General features: G+C 35.4%; 1 protein-coding gene across 2 annotated transcripts in view; it reads left to right on the plus strand.

Moving 5' to 3' along the window:
• The window catches only part of LOC106074968 (uncharacterized), a 69,869-nt gene that overhangs the window by 15,773 nt on the left and 33,803 nt on the right, over nt 1-20,293 (plus strand). For both annotated transcript variants that reach the window (XR_008780026.1, XM_056043191.1), the window contains exons 3-6: nt 5,448-5,601; nt 6,424-6,557; nt 8,276-8,423; nt 8,674-8,807. Coding sequence is in view for 1 of the 2 variants with exons in the window: in XM_056043191.1 (XP_055899166.1) it covers nt 5,448-5,601; nt 6,424-6,557; nt 8,276-8,423; nt 8,674-8,807 (570 nt within the window). In the remaining variant the exon portion in view is untranslated. The remainder of the gene's footprint in view (nt 1-5,447; nt 5,602-6,423; nt 6,558-8,275; nt 8,424-8,673; nt 8,808-20,293) is intronic.

Consider the following 20,293-nt stretch of genomic DNA (forward strand, 5'->3'; position numbering starts at 1 on the left):
TACATCAAAATCATTGATGTTAGCATTTGATTAATAATTAGTCCAATATCACACCAATAGGTTTCAATAACACACTTTTCACGCTCACACTCCATCTCGGCGCCCTACAGACCATCAACTCCCTACACCGCAACAACAATAGTTACTATACGACTCCATTGGTGGAAAGGCGACAAACTTTCCCAAAGCCCTAAGCCTAACACCCTGAAACGAAAAGAAAACCTAGATCTAGCGATGCCGCTACAATAAAGAACTTTTCAATAGCGACACCCGTACCGAAAGATCATCCTCCTTAATAAAACTATGTACTTACGTACCGTTACAACGGGTAAACAAAAAACTAGCTAACCAGCCAACAACAGAAGCTCTCTCTCTCTCTCTCTCTTGCGGGAACTAAGGATGACATAAACACACACACACACACACAATATTCTAGACAACAAAACGCACCTAAAAGAAACTACTTCCTATACGCTAAAACACCAATATTAAATACAAAGAAAACTTCACGCGCGCACGACACACACATCATGCACACACGTAACCACATGGTGATATTGATTTAAAATAAAAGAATTTATTATTTTGAAAATATTCACACAATGCTAATGAAATGGACAATGAATCAAATGATAAGATATAAATATTTAATTTCAAACTATCAGTTTACGATTGCGAACATATTACCCATATAAAGATTTAGATATTCATCACGCAAATATTATCATTAATATTATAATAACTATAAAAATGTGTGCACATTTCAAAGTATTTGAAAGAAAAACTTGTCAACTGGCTTGCACAATAGATATCTATTATAGGTCTAATCTCACTCTAGCAAAATCACGTCAATTTGTAGAGTAACTTTAGGGTGAACAAAAATGGATCTTAGACGCTTGCGTGTGTGCACAGGAAGGATACATAAAGAAACTATTTATCAATAGCTGACAGTAAGGATTAGGATCCAGGTCTCACTCAAAGTTTCGTATGGTCTATGACTCTATTCTCACTATCTGATTTTTCATCTAGATCAAAATTACGGTCTGAAAGTATGGGACTCAGTTTCGGTGACCTCAACCTTTCATAAGCAAATTAATACATTTGCGTTATGTCACAAGCCTTAAGACATTCATGTATGTAGGCCTATATAATGCTATCTGTCATATGTGTGTAAGGTTGGACAAATGAATTAAGACGTCAGTTTGTTTAGTGCCAAAATTTAAAGTTGTTAGAATTTATATTTTTACGTCAATAATGGGTGAATAGCCAATGTTGTCATCTGTACAATGGGAGAATAGCCAATGTTGTCATCTGTACAATGGGAGAATAACCAATGTTGTCATCTGTACAATGGGAAAATAACCAATGTTGTCATCTGTACAATGGGAGAATAGCCAATGTTGTCATCTGTACAATGGGAGAATAGCCAATGTTGTCATCTGTACAATGGGAGAATAGCCAATGTTGTCATCTGTACAATGGGAGAATAACCAATGTTGTCATCTGTACAATGGGAGAATAACCAATGTTGTCATCTGTACAATGGGAGAATAACCAATGTTGTCATCTGTACAATGGGAGAATAGCCAATGTTGTCATCTGTACAATGGGAGAATAGCCAATGTTGTCATCTGTACAATGGGAGAATAACCAATGTTGTCATCTGTACAATGGGAGAATAGCCAATGTTGTCATCTGTACAATGGGAGAATAGCCAATGTTGTCATCTGTACAATGGGAGAATAGCCAATGTTGTCATCTGTACAATGGGAGAATAGCCAATGTTGTCATCTGTACAATGGGAGAATAACCAATGTTGTCATCTGTACAATGGGAGAATAGCCAATGTTGTCATCTGTACAATGGGAGAATAGCCAATGTTGTCATCTGTACAATGGGATAATAACCATTGTTGTCATCTGTACAATGGGAGAATAGCCAATGTTGTCATCTGTACAATGGGAGAATAACCAATGTTGTCATCTGTACAATGGGAGAATAGCCAATGTTGTCATCTGTACAATGGGAGAATAGCCAATGTTGTCATCTGTACAATGGGAGAATAGCCAATGTTGTCATCTGTACAATGGGAGAATAGCCAATGTTATCATCTGTACAATGGGAGAATAACCAATGTTGTCATCTGTACAATGGGAGAATAACCAATGTTGTCATCTGTACAATGGGAGAATAGCCAATGTTATCATCTGTACAATGGGAGAATAACCAATGTTGTCATCTGTACAATGGGAGAATAACCAATGTTGTCATCTGTACAATGGGAGAATAGCCAATGTTGTCATCTGTACAATGGGAGAATAGCCAATGTTGTCATCTGTACAATGGGAGAATAGCCAATGTTGTCATCTGTACAATGGGAGAATAGCCAATGTTGTCATCTGTACAATGGGAGAATAACCAATGTTGTCATCTGTACAATGGGAGAATAGCCAATGTTGTCATCTGTACAATGGGAGAATAACCAATGTTGTCATCTGTACAATGGGAGAATAACCAATGTTGTCATCTGTACAATGGGAGAATAGCCAATGTTGTCATCTGTACAATGGGAGAATAGCCAATGTTGTCATCTGTACAATGGGAGAATAGCCAATGTTGTCATCTGTACAATGGGAGAATAGCCAATGTTGTCATCTGTACAATGGGAGAATAACCAATGTTGTCATCTGTACAATGGGAGAATAGCCAATGTTGTCATCTGTACAATGGGAGAATAGCCAATGTTGTCATCTGTACAATGGGAGAATAACCATTGTTGTCATCTGTACAATGGGAGAATAGCCAATGTTGTCATCTGTACAATGGGAGAATAACCAATGTTGTCATCTGTACAATGGGAGAATAACCAATGTTGTCATCTGTACAATGGGAGAATAGCCAATGTTGTCATCTGTACAATGGGAGAATAGCCAATGTTGTCATCTGTACAATGGGAGAATAGCCAATGTTGTCATCTGTACAATGGGAGAATAGCCAATGTTGTCATCTGTACAATGGGAGAATAACCAATGTTGTCATCTGTACAATGGGAGAATAGCCAATGTTGTCATCTGTACAATGGGAGAATAGCCAATGTTGTCATCTGTACAATGGGAGAATAACCAATGTTGTCATCTGTACAATGGGAGAATAGCCAATGTTGTCATCTGTACAATGGGAGAATAACCAATGTTGTCATCTGTACAATGGGAGAATAACCAATGTTGTCATCTGTACAATGGGAGAATAGCCAATGTTGTCATCTGTACAATGGGAGAATAGCCAATGTTGTCATCTGTACAATGGGAGAATAGCCAATGTTATCATCTGTACAATGGGAGAATAACCAATGTTGTCATCTGTACAATGGGAGAATAGTCAATGTTGGCATCTGTACAATGGGAGAATAGCCCATGTTGTCATCTGTACAATGGGAGAATAACCAATGTTGTCATCTGTACAATGGGAGAATAACCAATGTTGTTATCTGTACAATGGGAGAATAGTCAATGTTGTCATCTGTACAATGGGAGAATAGCCAATGTTGTCATCTGTACAATGGGAGAATAGCCCATGTTGTCATCTATACAATGGGAGAATAACCAATGTTGTCATCTGTACAATGGGAGAATAACCAATGTTGTTATCTGTACAATGGGAGAATAGTCAATGTTGTCATCTGTACAATGGGAGAATAGCCAATGTTGTCATCTGTACAATGGGAGAATAGCCAATGTTGTCATCTGTACAATGGGAGAATAGCCAATGTTGTCATCTGTACAATGGGAGAATAACCAATGTTGTCATCTGTACAATGGGAGAATAGCCAATGTTGTCATCTGTACAATGGGAGAATAGCCAATGTTGTCATCTGTACAATGGGAGAATAACCATTGTTGTCATCTGTACAATGGAAGAATAGCCAATGTTGTCATCTGTACAATGGGAGAATAGCCAATGTTGTCATCTGTACAATGGGAGAATAACCATTGTTGTCATCTGTACAATGGGAGAATAGCCAATGTTGTCATCTGTACAATGGGAGAATAACCAATGTTGTCATCTGTACAATGGGAGAATAGCCAATGTTGTCATCTGTACAATGGGAGAATAGCCAATGTTGTCATCTGTACAATAGGAGAATAGCCAATGTTGTCATCTGTACAATGGGAGAATAGCCAATGTTATCATCTGTACAATGGGAGAATAACCAATGTTGTCATCTGTACAATGGGAGAATAACCAATGTTGTCATCTGTACAATGGGAGAATAGCCAATGTTGTCATCTGTACAATGGGAGAATAGCCCATGTTGTCATCTGTACAATGGGAGAATAACCAATGTTGTCATCTGTACAATGGGAGAATAACCAATGTTGTCATCTGTACAATGGGAGAATAGCCAATGTTGTCATCTGTACAATGGGAGAATAGCCAATGTTGTCATCTGTACAATGGGAGAATAGCCGATGTTGTTAAATATAAAACTAGTAGAAGGGCCGGCCTTAGGCCACTGCAACCTATGCGACCGCACAGGGCCCCGCACTTTAATAGGCCCCACTCTAATTCTTGGTGTTAATTATTAAATTAAACCATTTTATAACCTATAATCATTTTCAGCGGCCTCCTGATTTATCAGGAGCTCCTGGAAATCTCCTGAAATTGCAAAATATACGAAAAAGTCCTGGAAATCTTCAGAAGTTATTTTAAAAATTTTTAAACTCATAAAAATCTCTTGAAATATACACAAAATTATCATTTATCAATATGGAAAACGCCAATCCTACACAAGATAAAAAAAAAAACGGCATTATACAATACCCGTAATTGTGGAAATCTGGTGAAAGAAGCTTCTCGCGCCTCAAACTAATGAAGAATTACTTGAGGTTAACTATTCTCGAAGATAGATTGAAACATTTGGTAATTCTTGCTATTGAGCTTGATCTATGTAGGAAACATAATTTTTATGCTATACTGTATGACTTCGCTACATGCAAGGCTCGTAAAGTAATTCTGTAGGCTACGTAGTAAAGAATGAAATAAATGCAAAGACGAATTTTTTTTTAATACAAACTCTTAATTTTCATTTATTATCCGTATCCCTACCCAAACGGGGCCAGGACAATCCGTTTAGCATAGGGCCCCGCAATGGTTAAGTCCGGCCCCTGCTATTTAGGGATGTGTGAATACAGAGTAGATTACTTGTTCCTCCCCCCCCCCCTACCTTTTTTTTTTCGCCGCAAAAGTTACGTGGGGTAACTCTACTCTGACCTGCAGAAATAAAAGAGTTATCTTTCCATGACTTTTGGTGGTGTCCGGCATGGTTGGGCCATGAAGAGAATTAAATATATCTAGATAAGAGAATAGTCGATGTTGTCATGTGAAAAATTAACCCCCATTCCCACATTGTTTTCTTGTGTTAATGTGAAGTTATTTTCATTGGTCAGCACTTTTCGCAGAGAAAGTTCCTCCGAAAAAATAGAAAAGCGGTTGTATTTGTGTATTGTCCGACTACTTGACCACAGCATGACACTTCTGCACTTAAACATGGCGTATCAGTGTTTACAGGACAATGGTCTGCAAGTGAAAACATATCTAAAGGTTGGTCTCTATTAGAAATTCGATATCCGCTACCGTTGAAATGACATTAACAGAACATTGCTGTGGAGATGAATGAATAAGACATTGCGACATAAGTTGTCCCCCTTTTCCTTTCAGGAGTGATAGAGTTATTAAAAACACTAGCAGTACACACCGGCTACGCCCGTTGATTGGGTTCCAGGCGTTATGGTGTTTATTTTAACCGGAACATTCCCTCTTTTTTTTTCTGAAATTCCAATAAATTGTCCTAGAGGAACTAAACATTTCCGAAGTGACCACAAGTGAATGTTCCCTTCCCGTTCCCCTCTACATTTATTTTGGCATGGTGTCTGAATGATCTAGAATGTTTTATTACACAATATCTCGGAAAAAAAAAGAACTAGACTATAGATGAGTTTCTATTATTGTTTCTTGAACAAATTCACCAGCGCCCTAACCCTAACCCTAACCCGGCCAAATTAAAGTAAAACTAAATCGTGAGACGACAAATTTAAACAAGAAAAGCTTAAAAAAATACTTTTAAAAAAGTTATATTAAATGTAATTGCATCAATTGTATCTCTAGTTTGCATCAGTCATTTAATTAAAAGATGAAATTAATTTGTGCGATTTTTTTCCCAATAAATCAAGAAATATTTTAATCGTTTTGTTTCAGAGCATCTAGTTTTTTTTTTTTCTTTCATCTCTGCGTGTCCCTTTTGTGCCCAGTGGCCCTACCGGCCCTTGGGCTTCTAGCGCTCCCCACCCCCAATTTTTCACCCCCGTTGAAGACCACTACACTAGATGAATCTTTCTGAAAGTATTAGGGTACTTTCTTTGTCAGGAGTTGGAGAAAGAGAGTGCTGGAAACATTTTGTCTGCTGTTTGTAAACCAATCAAATCAGAGGAAACTAAATCTGGAGATGAATATGCACAAACCTACTACAAATTTATGGAGGAATTACTGGCCACAGTAACGTAAGTAGACTAAGACCTTCAAGTGAGTACCACTAACTAAATCTAAGGAGTTGCTCTCCATCCAGAGGCACTCACAAATATTGTCTTCTACATCAAGTCCATCATTCAGCTGTTTATACTGATAAAACCATATATATAGGGCAGATGATGTTAAGATCATCTGTTTCTTTGACCAACGGTTAACAAGCAGGGTGTCATGTGCAAGCGCTTAACCACTCAACCACCGCGCCCCCACGGATTACTAAATATGAACATTTCTAAATATTACATGACTAAATATGAGATTAATACATTACTAGGTGTTTGCGTATTTGCACTATCTTAAGTCGAATAGTATTTTGACTAAAAATAATCAGTTCTCAATATATAAATGGTCATTGCATCATTGCATGTCAAATTGCAATTTGAGAAGTTAGGTATGAGATGCACGTGGTTATACGCAGACATTTTCGACAGAATAATTAATTGTTGGCCGCAGAATAATAGATTTAAGTATTTAAACAAATTTGTTTGTTGATTATGTGTGTATTGTTATTATTTGTCCCTTTGACTGTCTTTGCAGTACTTGTGCTTTGTGGCAAAATAACATACAGTTGTTGTCTCTACACAGTACTGAGGATTTCTTCCTAAGAGTCAGCCAGAGCGTTGAATTGCAAAATTACAATCTCATTTGTCTTTCTTTCTTGGTTTCTGATACCCTGCACTTTTCAGTGGCGTCTGATACCCTGTACTTTCCTGTAGCATCTGATACCCTGCACTATTTTGTAACGTTACCATACGCGGGCGGCCTATTTTCAATCTCAGGTTTGCATATGATGTAAATCTCAATAGGAAAAATGCAAACCAGGTACAAGATCTTATTTCAAAACTGGAGGCTGCAGCTAGACAAGTTAAAATGGAAATCAGTTCGGAAATAAAAAGCAAACGAGATGTTACATTTATTTGAATGGCTAAACATTTGAAGACATTGTGTAATTTAAATACTTAGATCTAAATTAACAGGATGTGGAGAATCACTAAAAAATACAAAAAACAACAACAACAACAACAAAAAAAAAAGCTTAAGCTTGGCATCTGCTGTCGAAGTAAACTGTGGGAATTAGGTTTTCCGGTTCGGAATGTTCCCCCTAAATTAATAACTTCTCGGATTCCAAGTAGAATTAAAAATGTATTCTTGGTTGGTGGTATCTGTACTCCTATGTGGTTGTGAAATATTAACATAACTAAATATTACTAAATGAAAATATTATACAAATTAGCATTAATAAATATTAGCATTACTAAGTAATAATAGTAATAATAGTGCTAAAATTATGAAATATAACATGGCTAAATAATAAGAATATTAAATTATATTATTAATGAATATCAACATTACTAAATATTAACCCTACTTAATATAAACTTTACAAAATAAGAACACTACAAAATATTGAGTTTACTAAAAATTTACTAAAAATTTAGACTTCTAAATATTATTATTACTAAGTATTAACATTGCTAGTTATTAACATGCTTAATATTAGCTTAACAAAATATTAACATTATCAAATATTAGTTTACTAAAAATTAAGAATATTGAAAAATTTCATAGATAAAATCCTTTATTTCTACTTTAGCTTTGCATTATTTTATCTTTGTAATGTACATGTTATATTAAGCTAGTCTATCACTTCGTGTCACCAGACTGTAATAAAAAGTAATTCACTTCATTTCAGAGAGAGTCAAGTGAAAGACAATTACAACTCACTTCTGGAGTATGCTGTCTACTGTTTTTTAGACGCTACTTCCCTAGAGGAAGAAGTTTATGTTAAGATGAAAGACATTGGAAGAAAGATCTTAACATTTGTTGACAACCCTTTTGCTGTAAGTGATGGGTAGAACAGAAGATTACGATGGAAGAAAGTGTCGTCATTTAAATGAGCGAGTCAGTGAATGTGAAGTCTTGCATATAATTAGGGCCTACACGGCAAAAAAAACACAAAAAAACAACAACAACAACATGTCTGTTAGGTTTCATTTTGCTCTCCAGGCTATCTAAACAACCATAAAGCTTACAGAACTTCAGTCTCGAATATTTTGTAAGTATTTATACTTTATTTGTTTTTTTCAACAGAGTTGTGACATTGAAAGGATCAAGTACTACATCCGAAAATGCTCCACGCTTTTCCGGTTTGGAATGTTCCCCTTACATCAACAAGTTTCTCAAGGCTCAGTGGAATTTACAAGGATTATGATGTTAAACTTGGGGTTAGTTTATTTATGATGTAGACGTTTGGGTTAACTTACCTATAATAATGGCCGTAGTGATAACTTTTTTTTTTTTTTTGATGGGTTGAGAAGTTTGATGGGATTTTTTCTCCCCATAAATATATGCGTGTGTGGGTATATGTGTGTGTGGGTATATGCGTGTGTGATATGTGTGTATACGCACCCCGCATTTGCCAATCATTATTTCCAGTATTTAAAACTAAAAAGGTGTACACGCAGTGCATTATCCTGCTAATCTTCTATTTAAAAAAAGACGAAGTCTGAACAAAGTCTGCTATTCACTGCGCAGGGTCTGGCAGAAAATTGTATCTATAGTTTTGCTTTCATTTTGATTGAAGGGGAATAGAATTCTCAAACTACTTTTAGCTACACTCATGAAATTGAGTAATTCTAGCTTTGTTTTTCCTTTGTTGGAAAGGGACGGGTGAATTACCTCAAAACCCTGTTGGCTACGATCATAGAATTTGGTGATTGTAGTTTGCTTTTTTTTTTTTTAATCAAAAAGTGGAGTTGTGTCGTCAAAACCATCATTGTGTGTGTGTGTGGGGTGGTGGTGGTCTCTAAACTAAAAACCATCTGGAGGGGGTTTCGCTTTAGTTTTGTATTGAAGAGGGGGTTTTAACCCCAAAACTCATGAATGGAGGTTTCACTCAAAGCCCTCTGGAAGGGCAACCTCATAGAATTGGATGACTGTTGTTTGCTTTAGTATTATATTGAAGAGGGGGCTTTTAACGTCAAAAAAAACAACAACAACACAAAAAACTCTCATGTAATTTGGTAACGGTTGTTTGCTTTTTTTTTGTTTTATTAAAGAGTGGCATTTCAACCTCAAAACCCCCTAGAGGGAGATTTTAAACTTAGCCGCCCCCCCCCGGGCTTCGTTGGGGCAAGTTATGGTTTGACTTTAAAATCTCAAATATAATTTTAAAAAAATAGTCGCAAATTTCCAACATCTTCCCTACGAGAGGGGAGTTTCATTTCGGGGGGGGGGGGGTTTAACGCCGAACGTACCACTAAGCAGATTCTGCCTTTACTTATCTAGGATGTACTTCATTCGGCCTTTACTTATCTAGGATGTACTTCATTGGGCCTTTACTTATCTAGGATGTACTTCATTCGGCCTTTACTTATCTAGGATGTACTTCATTGGGCCTTTACTTATCTAGGATGTACTTCATTGGGCCTTTACTTATCTAGGATGTACTTCATTCGGCCTTTACTTATCTAGGATGTACTTCATTGGGCCTTTACTTATCTAGGATGTACTTCATTCAGCCTTTACTTATCAAGGATGTACTTCATTCGCCTTTACTTATCTAGGATGTACTTCGTTACTTATCTAGGATGAATTCATTCGGCCTTTACTTATCTAGGATGAATTCATTCGGCCTTTACTTATCTAGGATGTACTTCATTCAGCCTTTACTTATCTAGGATGTACTTCATTCGGTCTTTAATTATCTAGGATGTACTTCATTCTTCCTTTACTTATCTAGGAAGTACTTCATTTGCCGTTTACTTATCTAGGATGTACTTCATTTGCGGTTTACTTATCTAAGAAGTACTTCATTTGCAGTTTACTTATCTAGGATGTACTTCATTCTGCCTCTACTTATCTAGGATGTACTTCATTCTTCCATTACTTATCTAGGATGTACTTCATTCTGCGTTTACCTATCTAGGATGTACTTCATTCTGCCTTTACTTATCTAGGATGTACTTCATTTGGCGTTTACTTATCTAGGATGTACTTCATTCAGCCTTAACTTATCTAGGATGTACTTCATTCTTCCTTTACATATCTAGGAAGTACTTCATTTGCCGTTTACTTATCTAGGATGTACTTCATTCTGCCTTTACTTATCTAGGATGTACATCATTCTGCCTTTACTTATCTAGGATGTACTTCATTTGGCGTTTACTTATGTAGGATGTACTTCATTTGGCGTTTACTTATCTAGGATGTACTTCATTCTGCCTTTACTTATATAGGATGTACTTCATTTGACGTTTACTTATCTAGGATGTACTTCATTTGGCGTTTACTTATCTAAGATGTACTTCATTTGGCCTTTACTTATCTAGGATGTACTTCATTTGGCGTTTACTTATCTAGGAAGTACTTCATTCTGCCTTTACTTATCTAGGATGTACTTCATTCTGCCTTTACTTATCTAGGATGTACTTCATTCTGCCTTTGCTTATCTAGGATGTACTTTATTTGGCGTTTACTTATCTAGGATGTACTTCATTTGGCGTTTACTTATCTAGGATATACTTCATTTGCCGTTTACTTATCTAGGAAGTACTTCATTCTGCCTTTACTTATCTAGGACGTACTTCATTCTGCATTTACTTATCTAGGATGTACTTTATTTGGCGTTTCCTTATCTAGGATGTACTTCATTCTGCCTTTACTTTTCTACGATGTACTTTATTTGGCGTTTACTTATCTAGGATGTACTTCATTTGGCGTTTACTTATCTAGAATGTACTTCATTTGGCGTTTACTTATCTAGGATGTACTTCATTCTGCCTTTACTTATCTATGAAGTACTTCATTCTGCCTTTACTTATCTAGGATGTACTTCATTTGGCGTTTACTTATCTAGGATGTACTTCATTTGGCGTTTACTTATCTAGGATGTACTTCATTTGACGTTTACTTATCTAGGATGTACTTCATTTGGCGTTTACTTATGTAGGATGTACTTCATTTGGCGTTTACTTATCTAGGATGTACTTCATTCTGCCTTTACTTATATAGGATGTACTTCATTTGACGTTTACTTATCTAGGATGTACTTCATTTGGCGTTTACTTATCTAAGATGTACTTCATTTGGCCTTTACTTATCTAGGATGTACTTCATTTGGCGTTTACTTATCTAGGAAGTACTTCATTCTGCCTTTACTTATCTAGGATGTACTTCATTCTGCCTTTACTTATCTAGGATGTACTTCATTCTGCCTTTGCTTATCTAGGATGTACTTTATTTGGCGTTTACTTATCTAGGATGTACTTCATTTGTCGTTTACTTATCTAGGATATACTTCATTTGCCGTTTACTTATCTAGGAAGTACTTCATTCTGCCTTTACTTATCTAGGATGTACTTCATTCTGCATTTACTTATCTAGGATGTACTTTATTTGGCGTTTCCTTATCTAGGATGTACTTCATTCTGCCTTTACTTTTCTACGATGTACTTTATTTGGCGTTTACTTATCTAGGATGTACTTCATTTGGCGTTTACTTATCTAGAATGTACTTCATTTGGCGTTTACTTATCTAGGATGTACTTCATTCTGCCTTTACTTATCTAGGAAGTACTTCATTCTGCCTTTACTTATCTAGGATGTACTTCATTTGGCGTTTACTTATCTAGGATGTACTTCATTTGGCGTTTACTTATCTAGGATGTACTTCATTTGACGTTTACTTATCTAGGATGTACTTCATTCAGCCTTTACTTATCAAGGATGTACTTCATTCGCCTTTACTTATCTAGGATGTACATCGTTAGGCCTTTACTTATCTAGGATGAATTCATTCGGTCTTTACTTATCTAGGATGAATTCATTCGGCCTTTACTTATCTAGGATGTACTTCATTCAGCCTTTACTTATCTAGGATGTACTTCATTCGGCCTTTACTTATCTAGAATGTACTTCATTCTTCCTTTACTTATCTAGGATGAATTCATTCGGCCTTTACTTATCTAGGATGTACTTCATTCTGCGTTTACTTATCTAGGATGTACTTCATTCTGCGTTTACTTATCTAGGATGTACTTCATTCTTCCTTTACTTATCTAGGATGAATTCATTTGGCGTTTACTTATCTAGGATGTACTTCATTCTGCGTTTACTTATCTAGGATGTTCTTCATTCTTCCTTTACTTATCTAGGATGAATTCATTTGGCGTTTTCTTATCTAGGATGTACTTCATTCTGCCTTTACTTATCTAGGATGTACTTCATTCTTCCTTTACTTATCTAGGATGTACTTCATTTGGCGTTTACTTATCTAGGATGTACTTCATTCAGCCTTTACTTATCTAGGATGTATTCATTCTTCCTTTACATATCTAGGAAGTACTTCATTTTCCGTTTACTTATCTAGGATGTACCTCATTCTGCCTTTACTTATCTAGGATGTACTTCATTCTGCCTTTACTTTTCTAAGATGTACTTCATTTGCCGTTTACTTATCTCGGATGTTCTTCATTCTGCCTTTACTTATCTAGGATGTACCTCATTCTGCGTTTACTTATCAAGGATGTACTTCATTTTTCCTTTACTTATCTAGGATGAATTCATTTGGCGTTTACTTATCTAGGATGTACTTCATTTGCCGTTTACTTATCTAGGAAGTACTTCATTTGCCGTTTACTTATTTAGGATGTACTTCATTCTGCCTTTACTTATCTAGGATGTACTTCATTCTTTCATTACTTATCTAGGATGTACTTCATTCTGCGTTTACTTATCTAGGATGTACTTCATTCTTCCTTTACTTATCTAGGATGTACTTCATTTGGCGTTTACTTATCTAGGATGTACTTCATTCAGCCTTTACTTATCTAGGATGTACTTCATTCTTCCTTTACATATCTAGGAAGTACGTCATTTGCCGTTTACTTATCTAGGATGTACCTCATTCTGCCTTTACTTATCTAGGATGTACATCGTTAGGCCTTTACTTATCTAGGATGAATTCATTCGGTCTTTACTTATCTAGGATGAATTCATTCGGCCTTTACTTATCTAGGATGTACTTCATTCAGCCTTTACTTATCTAGGATGTACTTCATTCGGCCTTTACTTATCTAGAATGTACTTCATTCTTCCTTTACTTGTCTAGGATGAATTCATTCGGCCTTTACTTATCTAGGATGTACTTCATTCTGCGTTTACTTATCTAGGATGTACTTCATTCTGCGTTTACTTATCTAGGATGTACTTCATTCTTCCTTTACTTATCTAGGATGAATTCATTTGGCGTTTACTTATCTAGGATGTACTTCATTCTGCGTTTACTTATCTAGGATGTTCTTCATTCTTCCTTTACTTATCTAGGATGAATTCATTTGGCGTTTTCTTATCTAGGATGTACTTCATTCTGCCTTTACTTATCTAGGATGTACTTCATTCTTCCTTTACTTATCTAGGATGTACTTCATTTGGCGTTTACTTATCTAGGATGTACTTCATTCAGCCTTTACTTATCTAGGATGTATTCATTCTTCCTTTACATATCTAGGAAGTACTTCATTTTCCGTTTACTTATCTAAGATGTACCTCATTCTGCCTTTACTTATCTAGGATGTACTTCATTCTGCCTTTACTTTTCTAGGATGTACTTCATTTGCCGTTTACTTATCTCGGATGTTCTTCATTCTGCCTTTACTTATCTAGGATGTACTTCATTCTGCGTTTACTTATCAAGGATGTACTTCATTTTTCCTTTACTTATGTAGGATGAATTCATTTGGCGTTTACTTATCTAGGATGTACTTCATTTGCCGTTTTTTTATCTAGGAAGTACTTCATTTGCCGTTTACTTATTTAGGATGTACTTCATTCTGCCTTTACTTATCTAGGATGTACTTCATTCTTTCATTACTTATCTAGGATGTACTTCATTCTGCGTTTACTTATCTAGGATGTACTTCATTCTTCCTTTACTTATCTAGGATGTACTTCATTTGGCGTTTACTTATCTAGGATGTACTTCATTCAGCCTTTACTTATCTAGGATGTACTTCATTCTTCCTTTACATATCTAGGAAGTACGTCATTTGCCGTTTACTTATCTAGGATGTACCTCATTCTGCCTTTACTTATCTAGGATGTACTTCATTCTGCCTTTACTTTTCTAGGATGTACTTCATTTGCCGTTTACTTATCTCGGATGTTCTTCATTCTGCCTTAACTTATCTAGGATGTACTTCATTTGGCGTTTACTTAACTAGGATGTACTTTATTTGGCGTTTACTTATCTAGGATGTACTTCATTCTGCCTTTACTTATCTAGGATGTACTTCATTTGACGTTTACTTATCTAGGATGTACTTCATTTGGCGTTTACTTATCTAGGAAGTACTTCATTCTGCCTTTACCTATCTAGGATGTACTTCATTTGGCGTTTACTTATCTAGGATGTACTTCATTTGCAGTTTACTTATCTAGGATGTACTTCATTCAGCCTTTACTTATCTAGGATGTACTTCATTCTTCCTTTACATATCTAGGAAGTACTTCATTTGCCGTTTACTTATCTAGGATGTACCTCATTCTGCCTTTACTTATCTAGGATGTTCTTCATTCTGCCTTTACTTTTCTAGGATGTACTTCATTTGCCGTTTACTTATCTCGGATGTTCTTCATTCTGCCTTAACTTATCTAGGATGTACTTCATTTGGCGTTTACTTATCTAGGATGTACTTTATTTGGAGTTTACTTATCTAGGATGTACTTCATTCTGCCTTTACTTATCTAGGATGTACTTCATTTGACGTTTACTTATCTAAAATGTACTTCATTTGGCGTTTACTTATCTAGGAAGTACTTCATTCTGCCTTTACCTATCTAGGATGTACTTCATTTGGCGTTTACTTTTCTAGGATGTACTTCATTTGGCGTTTACTTATCTAGGATGTACTTCATTCAGCCTTTACTTATCTAGGATGTACTTCATTCTTCCTTTACATATCTAGGAAGTACTTCATTTGCCGTTTATTTATCTAGGATGTACCTCATTCCGCCTTTACTTATCTAGGATGTACTTCATTCTGCCTTTACTTTTCTAGGATGTACTTCATTTGACGTTTACCTATCTAGGATGTACTTCATTTGGCGTTTAATTATCTAGGATGTACTTCATTTGGCCTTTACTTATCTAGGATGTACTTCATTTGGCGTTTACTTATCTAGGAAGTACTTCATTCTGCCTTTACTTATCTAGGATGTACTTCATTTGGCGTTTACTTATCTAGGATGTATTTCATTCTGCGTTTACTTATCTAGGATGTACTTCATTCTTCCTTTACTTATCTAGGTTGAATTCATTTGGCGTTTACTTATCTAGGATGTACTTCATTTTTCCTTTACTTATCTAGGAAGTACTTCATTTGCCGTTTACTTATCTAGGATGTACTTCATTTGCCGTTTACTTATCTAGGAAGTACTTCATTTGCCGTTTACTTATCTAGGATGTACTTCATTCTGCCTTTACTTATCTAGGATGTACTTCATTCTTCCATTACTTATCTAGGATGTAATTCATTCTGCGTTTAATTATCTAGGATGTACTTCATTCTTCCTTTACTTATCTAGTATGTACTTCATTTGGCGTTTACTTATCTAGGATGTACTTCATTCAGCCTTTACTTATCTAGGATGTACTTCATTCTTCCTTTACATATCTAGGAAGTACTTCATTTGCCGTTTAATTATCTAGGATGTACTTCATTCTGCCTTTACTTATCTAGGATGTACTTCATTCTGCCTTTACTTATCTAGGATGTACTTCATTCTTCTATTACTTATCTAGGATGTACTTCATTCTGCGTTTACTTATCTACGATGTACTTCATTCTTTTACTTATATAGGATGTACTTCATTTGGCGTTTACTTATCAAGGATGTACTTCATTCTTCATTTACATATCTAGGAAGTACTTCATTTACTGTTTACTTATCTAGGATGTACTTCATTCTGCCTTTACTTATCTAGGATGTACTTCATTCTGCCTTTATTTATCTAGGATGTACTTCATTTGGCGTTTACTTATCTCGGATGTACTTTATTCTGCCTTTACTTATCTAGGATGTACTTCATTTGGCGTTTTTTTTATCTAGGATGTACTTCATTTGGCGTTTACTTATCTAGGATGTATTTCATTTTGCCTTTACTTATCTAGGATGTACTTCATTTGACGTTTACTTATCTAGGATGTACTTTATTTGGCGTTTACTTATCTAGGATGTACTTCATTTGGCCTTTACGTATCTAGGATGTACTTCATTTGGCGTTTACTAATCTAGGAAGTACTTTATTCTGCCTTTACTTATCTAGGATGTACTTCATTCTGCCTTTACTTATCTAGGATGTACTTCATTCTGCCTTTACTTATCTTAGATGTACTTTATTTGGCGTTTACTTATCTAGAATGTACTTCATTTGGCGTTTACTTATCTAGGATGTACTTCATTTGCCGTTTACTTATCTAGGAAGTACTTCATTCTGCCTTTACTTATCTAGGATGTACTTCATTCTGCCTTTACTTATCTAGGATGTACTTTATTTGGCGTTTACTTATCTAGGATGTACTTCATTTGGCGTTTCCTTATCTAGGATGTTTACTTATCTAGGAAGTACTTCATTCTGCCTTTACTTTTCTAAAAAGTACTTCATTCTGCTTTTACTTATTTTGGATGTACTTCATTTGGCGTTTACTTATCTAGGATGTACTTCATTTGGCGTTTACTTATCTAGGATGTACTTCATTTGGCGTTTACTTATCTAGGATGTACTTCATTTGGCGTTTACTTATTTAGGATGTACTTCATTTGGCCTTTACTTATCTAGAATGTACTTCATTTGACGTTTACTTATCTAGGATGTACTTCATTTGGCGTTTACTTATCTAGGATGTACTTCATTTGACGTTTACTTATCTAGGATGTACTTCATTTGGCGTTTACTTATCTAGGATGAATTCATTCGGCCTTTACTTATCTAGGATGTACTTCATTCAGCCTTTACTTATCTAGGATGTACTTCATTCTTCCTTTACTTATCTAGGATGAATTCATTTGGCGTTTACTTATCTAGGATGTACTTCATTCAGCCTTTACTTATCTAGGATGTACTTCATTTTTCCTTTACTTATCTAGGAAGTACTTCATTTGCCGTTTACTTATCTAGGATGTACTTCATTTGCCGTTTACTTATCTAGGAAGTACTTCATTTGCCGTTTACTTATCTAGGATAAACTTCATTCTGCCTTTACTTATCTAGGATGTACTTCATTCTTCCATTACTTATCTAGGATGTAATTCATTCTGCGTTTAATTATCTAGGATGTACTTCATTCTTCCTTTACTTATCTAGGATGTACTTCATTTGGCGTTTACTTATCTAGGATGTACTTCATTCAGCCTTTACTTATCTAGGATGTACTTCATTCTTCCTTTACATATCTAGGAAGTACTTCATTTGCCGTTTAATTATCTAGGATGTACTTCATTCTGCCTTTACTTATCTAGGATGTACTTCATTCTGCCTTTACTTATCTAGGATGTACTTCATTCTTCTATTACTTATCTAGGATGTACTTCCTTCTGCGTTTACTTATCTAGGATGTACTTCATTCTTCCTTTACTTATCTAGGATGTACTTCATTTGGCGTTTACTTATCAAGGATGTACTTCATTCTTCATTTACATATCTAGGAAGTACTTCATTTACTGTTTACTTATCTAGGATGTACTTCATTCTGCCTTTACTTATCTAGGATGTACTTCATTCTGCCTTTATTTATCTAGGATGTACTTCATTTGGCGTTTACTTATCTCGGATGTACTTCGTTCTGCCTTTACTTATCTAGGATGTACTTCATTTGGCGTTTATTTATCTAGGATGTACTTTATTTGGCGTTTACTTATTTAGGATGTATTTCATTTTGCCTTTACTTATCTAGGATGTACTTCATTTGACGTTTACTTATCTAGGATGTACTTCATTTGGCGTTTACTTATCTAGGATGTACTTAATTTGGCCTTTACGTATCTAGGATGTACTTCATTTGTCGTTAAACTAATCTAGGAAGTACTTTATTCTGCCTTTACTTATCTAGGATGTACTTCATTCTGCCTTTACTTATCTAGGATGTACTTCATTCTGCCTTTACTTATCTAGGATGTACTTCATTCTGCCTTTACTTATCTAGGATGTACTTCATTCTGCCTTTACTTATCTAGGATGTACTTTATTTGGCGTTTACTTATCTAGAATGTACTTCATTTGGCGTTTACTTATCTAGGATGTACTTCATTTGCCGTTTACTTATCTAGGAAATACTTTATTCTGCCTTAACTTATCTAGGATGTACTTCATTCTGCCTTTACTTATCTAGGATGTACTTCATTTAGCGTTTACTTATCTAGGATGTACTTCATTTGCCGTTTACTTATCTAGGAAGTACTTCATTCTGCCTTTACTTATCTAGGATGTACTTCATTCTGCCTTTACTTATATAGGATGTACTTTATTTGGCGTTTACTTATCTAGGATGTACTTCATTTGGCGTTTACTTATCTAGGATGTTTACTTATCTAGGAAGTACTTCATTCTGCCTTTACTTTTCTAGGAAGTACTTCATTCTGCTTTTACTTATTTTGGATGTACTTCATTTGGCGTTAACTTATCTAGGATGTACTTCATTTGGCGTTTACTTATCTAGGATGTACTTCATTTGGCGTTTACTTATCTAGGATGTACTTCTTTTGGCGTTTACTTATCTAGGATGTACTTCATTTGACGTTTACTTATCTAGGATGTACTTCATTTGACGTTTACTTATCTAGGATGTACTTCATTTGGCGTTTACTTATCTAGGATGTACTTCATTTGACGTTTACTTATCTAGGATGTACTTCATTTGGCGTTTACTTATCTAGGATGTACTTCATTTGGCATTTACTTATCTAGGATGTACTTCATTTGACGTTTACTTATCTAGGAAGTACTTCATTCTGCCTTTACTTATCTAGGAAGTACTTCATTCTGCTTTACTTATCTAGGATGTACTTCATTTGGCGTTTACTTATCTAGGATGTACTTCATTTGGCGTTTACTTATCTAGGATGTACTTCATTTGGCGTTTACTTATCTAGGATGTACTTCATTTGGCGTTTACTTATTTAGAATGTACTTCATTTGACGTTTAATTATCTAGAATGTACTTCATTTGACGTTTACTTATCTAGGATGTACTTCATTTGGCGTTTACTTATCTAGGATGTATTTCATTTTGCCTTTACTTATCTAGGATGTACTTCATTTGACGTTTACTTATCTAGGATGTACTTCATTTGGCGTTTACTTATCTAGGATGTACTTCATTTGGCCTTTACGTATCTAGGATGTACTTCATTTGGCGTTTACTAATCTAGGAAGTACTTTATTCTGCCTTTACTTATCTAGGATGTACTTCATTCTGCCTTTACTTATCTAGGATGTACTTCATTCTGCTTTTACTTATCTAGGATGTACTTTATTTGGCGTTTACTTATCTAGAATGTACTTCATTTGGCGTTTACTTATCTAGGAAGTACTTCATTTGCCGTTTACTTATCTAGGAAGTACTTCATTCTGCCTTTACTTATCTAGGTTGTACTTCATTCTGCCTTTACTTATCTAGGATGTACTTTATTTGGCGTTTACTTATCTAGGATG

The sequence above is a fragment of the Biomphalaria glabrata genome, chromosome 1 (assembly GCF_947242115.1).
Source record: "Biomphalaria glabrata chromosome 1, xgBioGlab47.1, whole genome shotgun sequence".
In the NCBI taxonomy this organism is placed as follows: domain Eukaryota; kingdom Metazoa; phylum Mollusca; class Gastropoda; family Planorbidae; genus Biomphalaria; species Biomphalaria glabrata.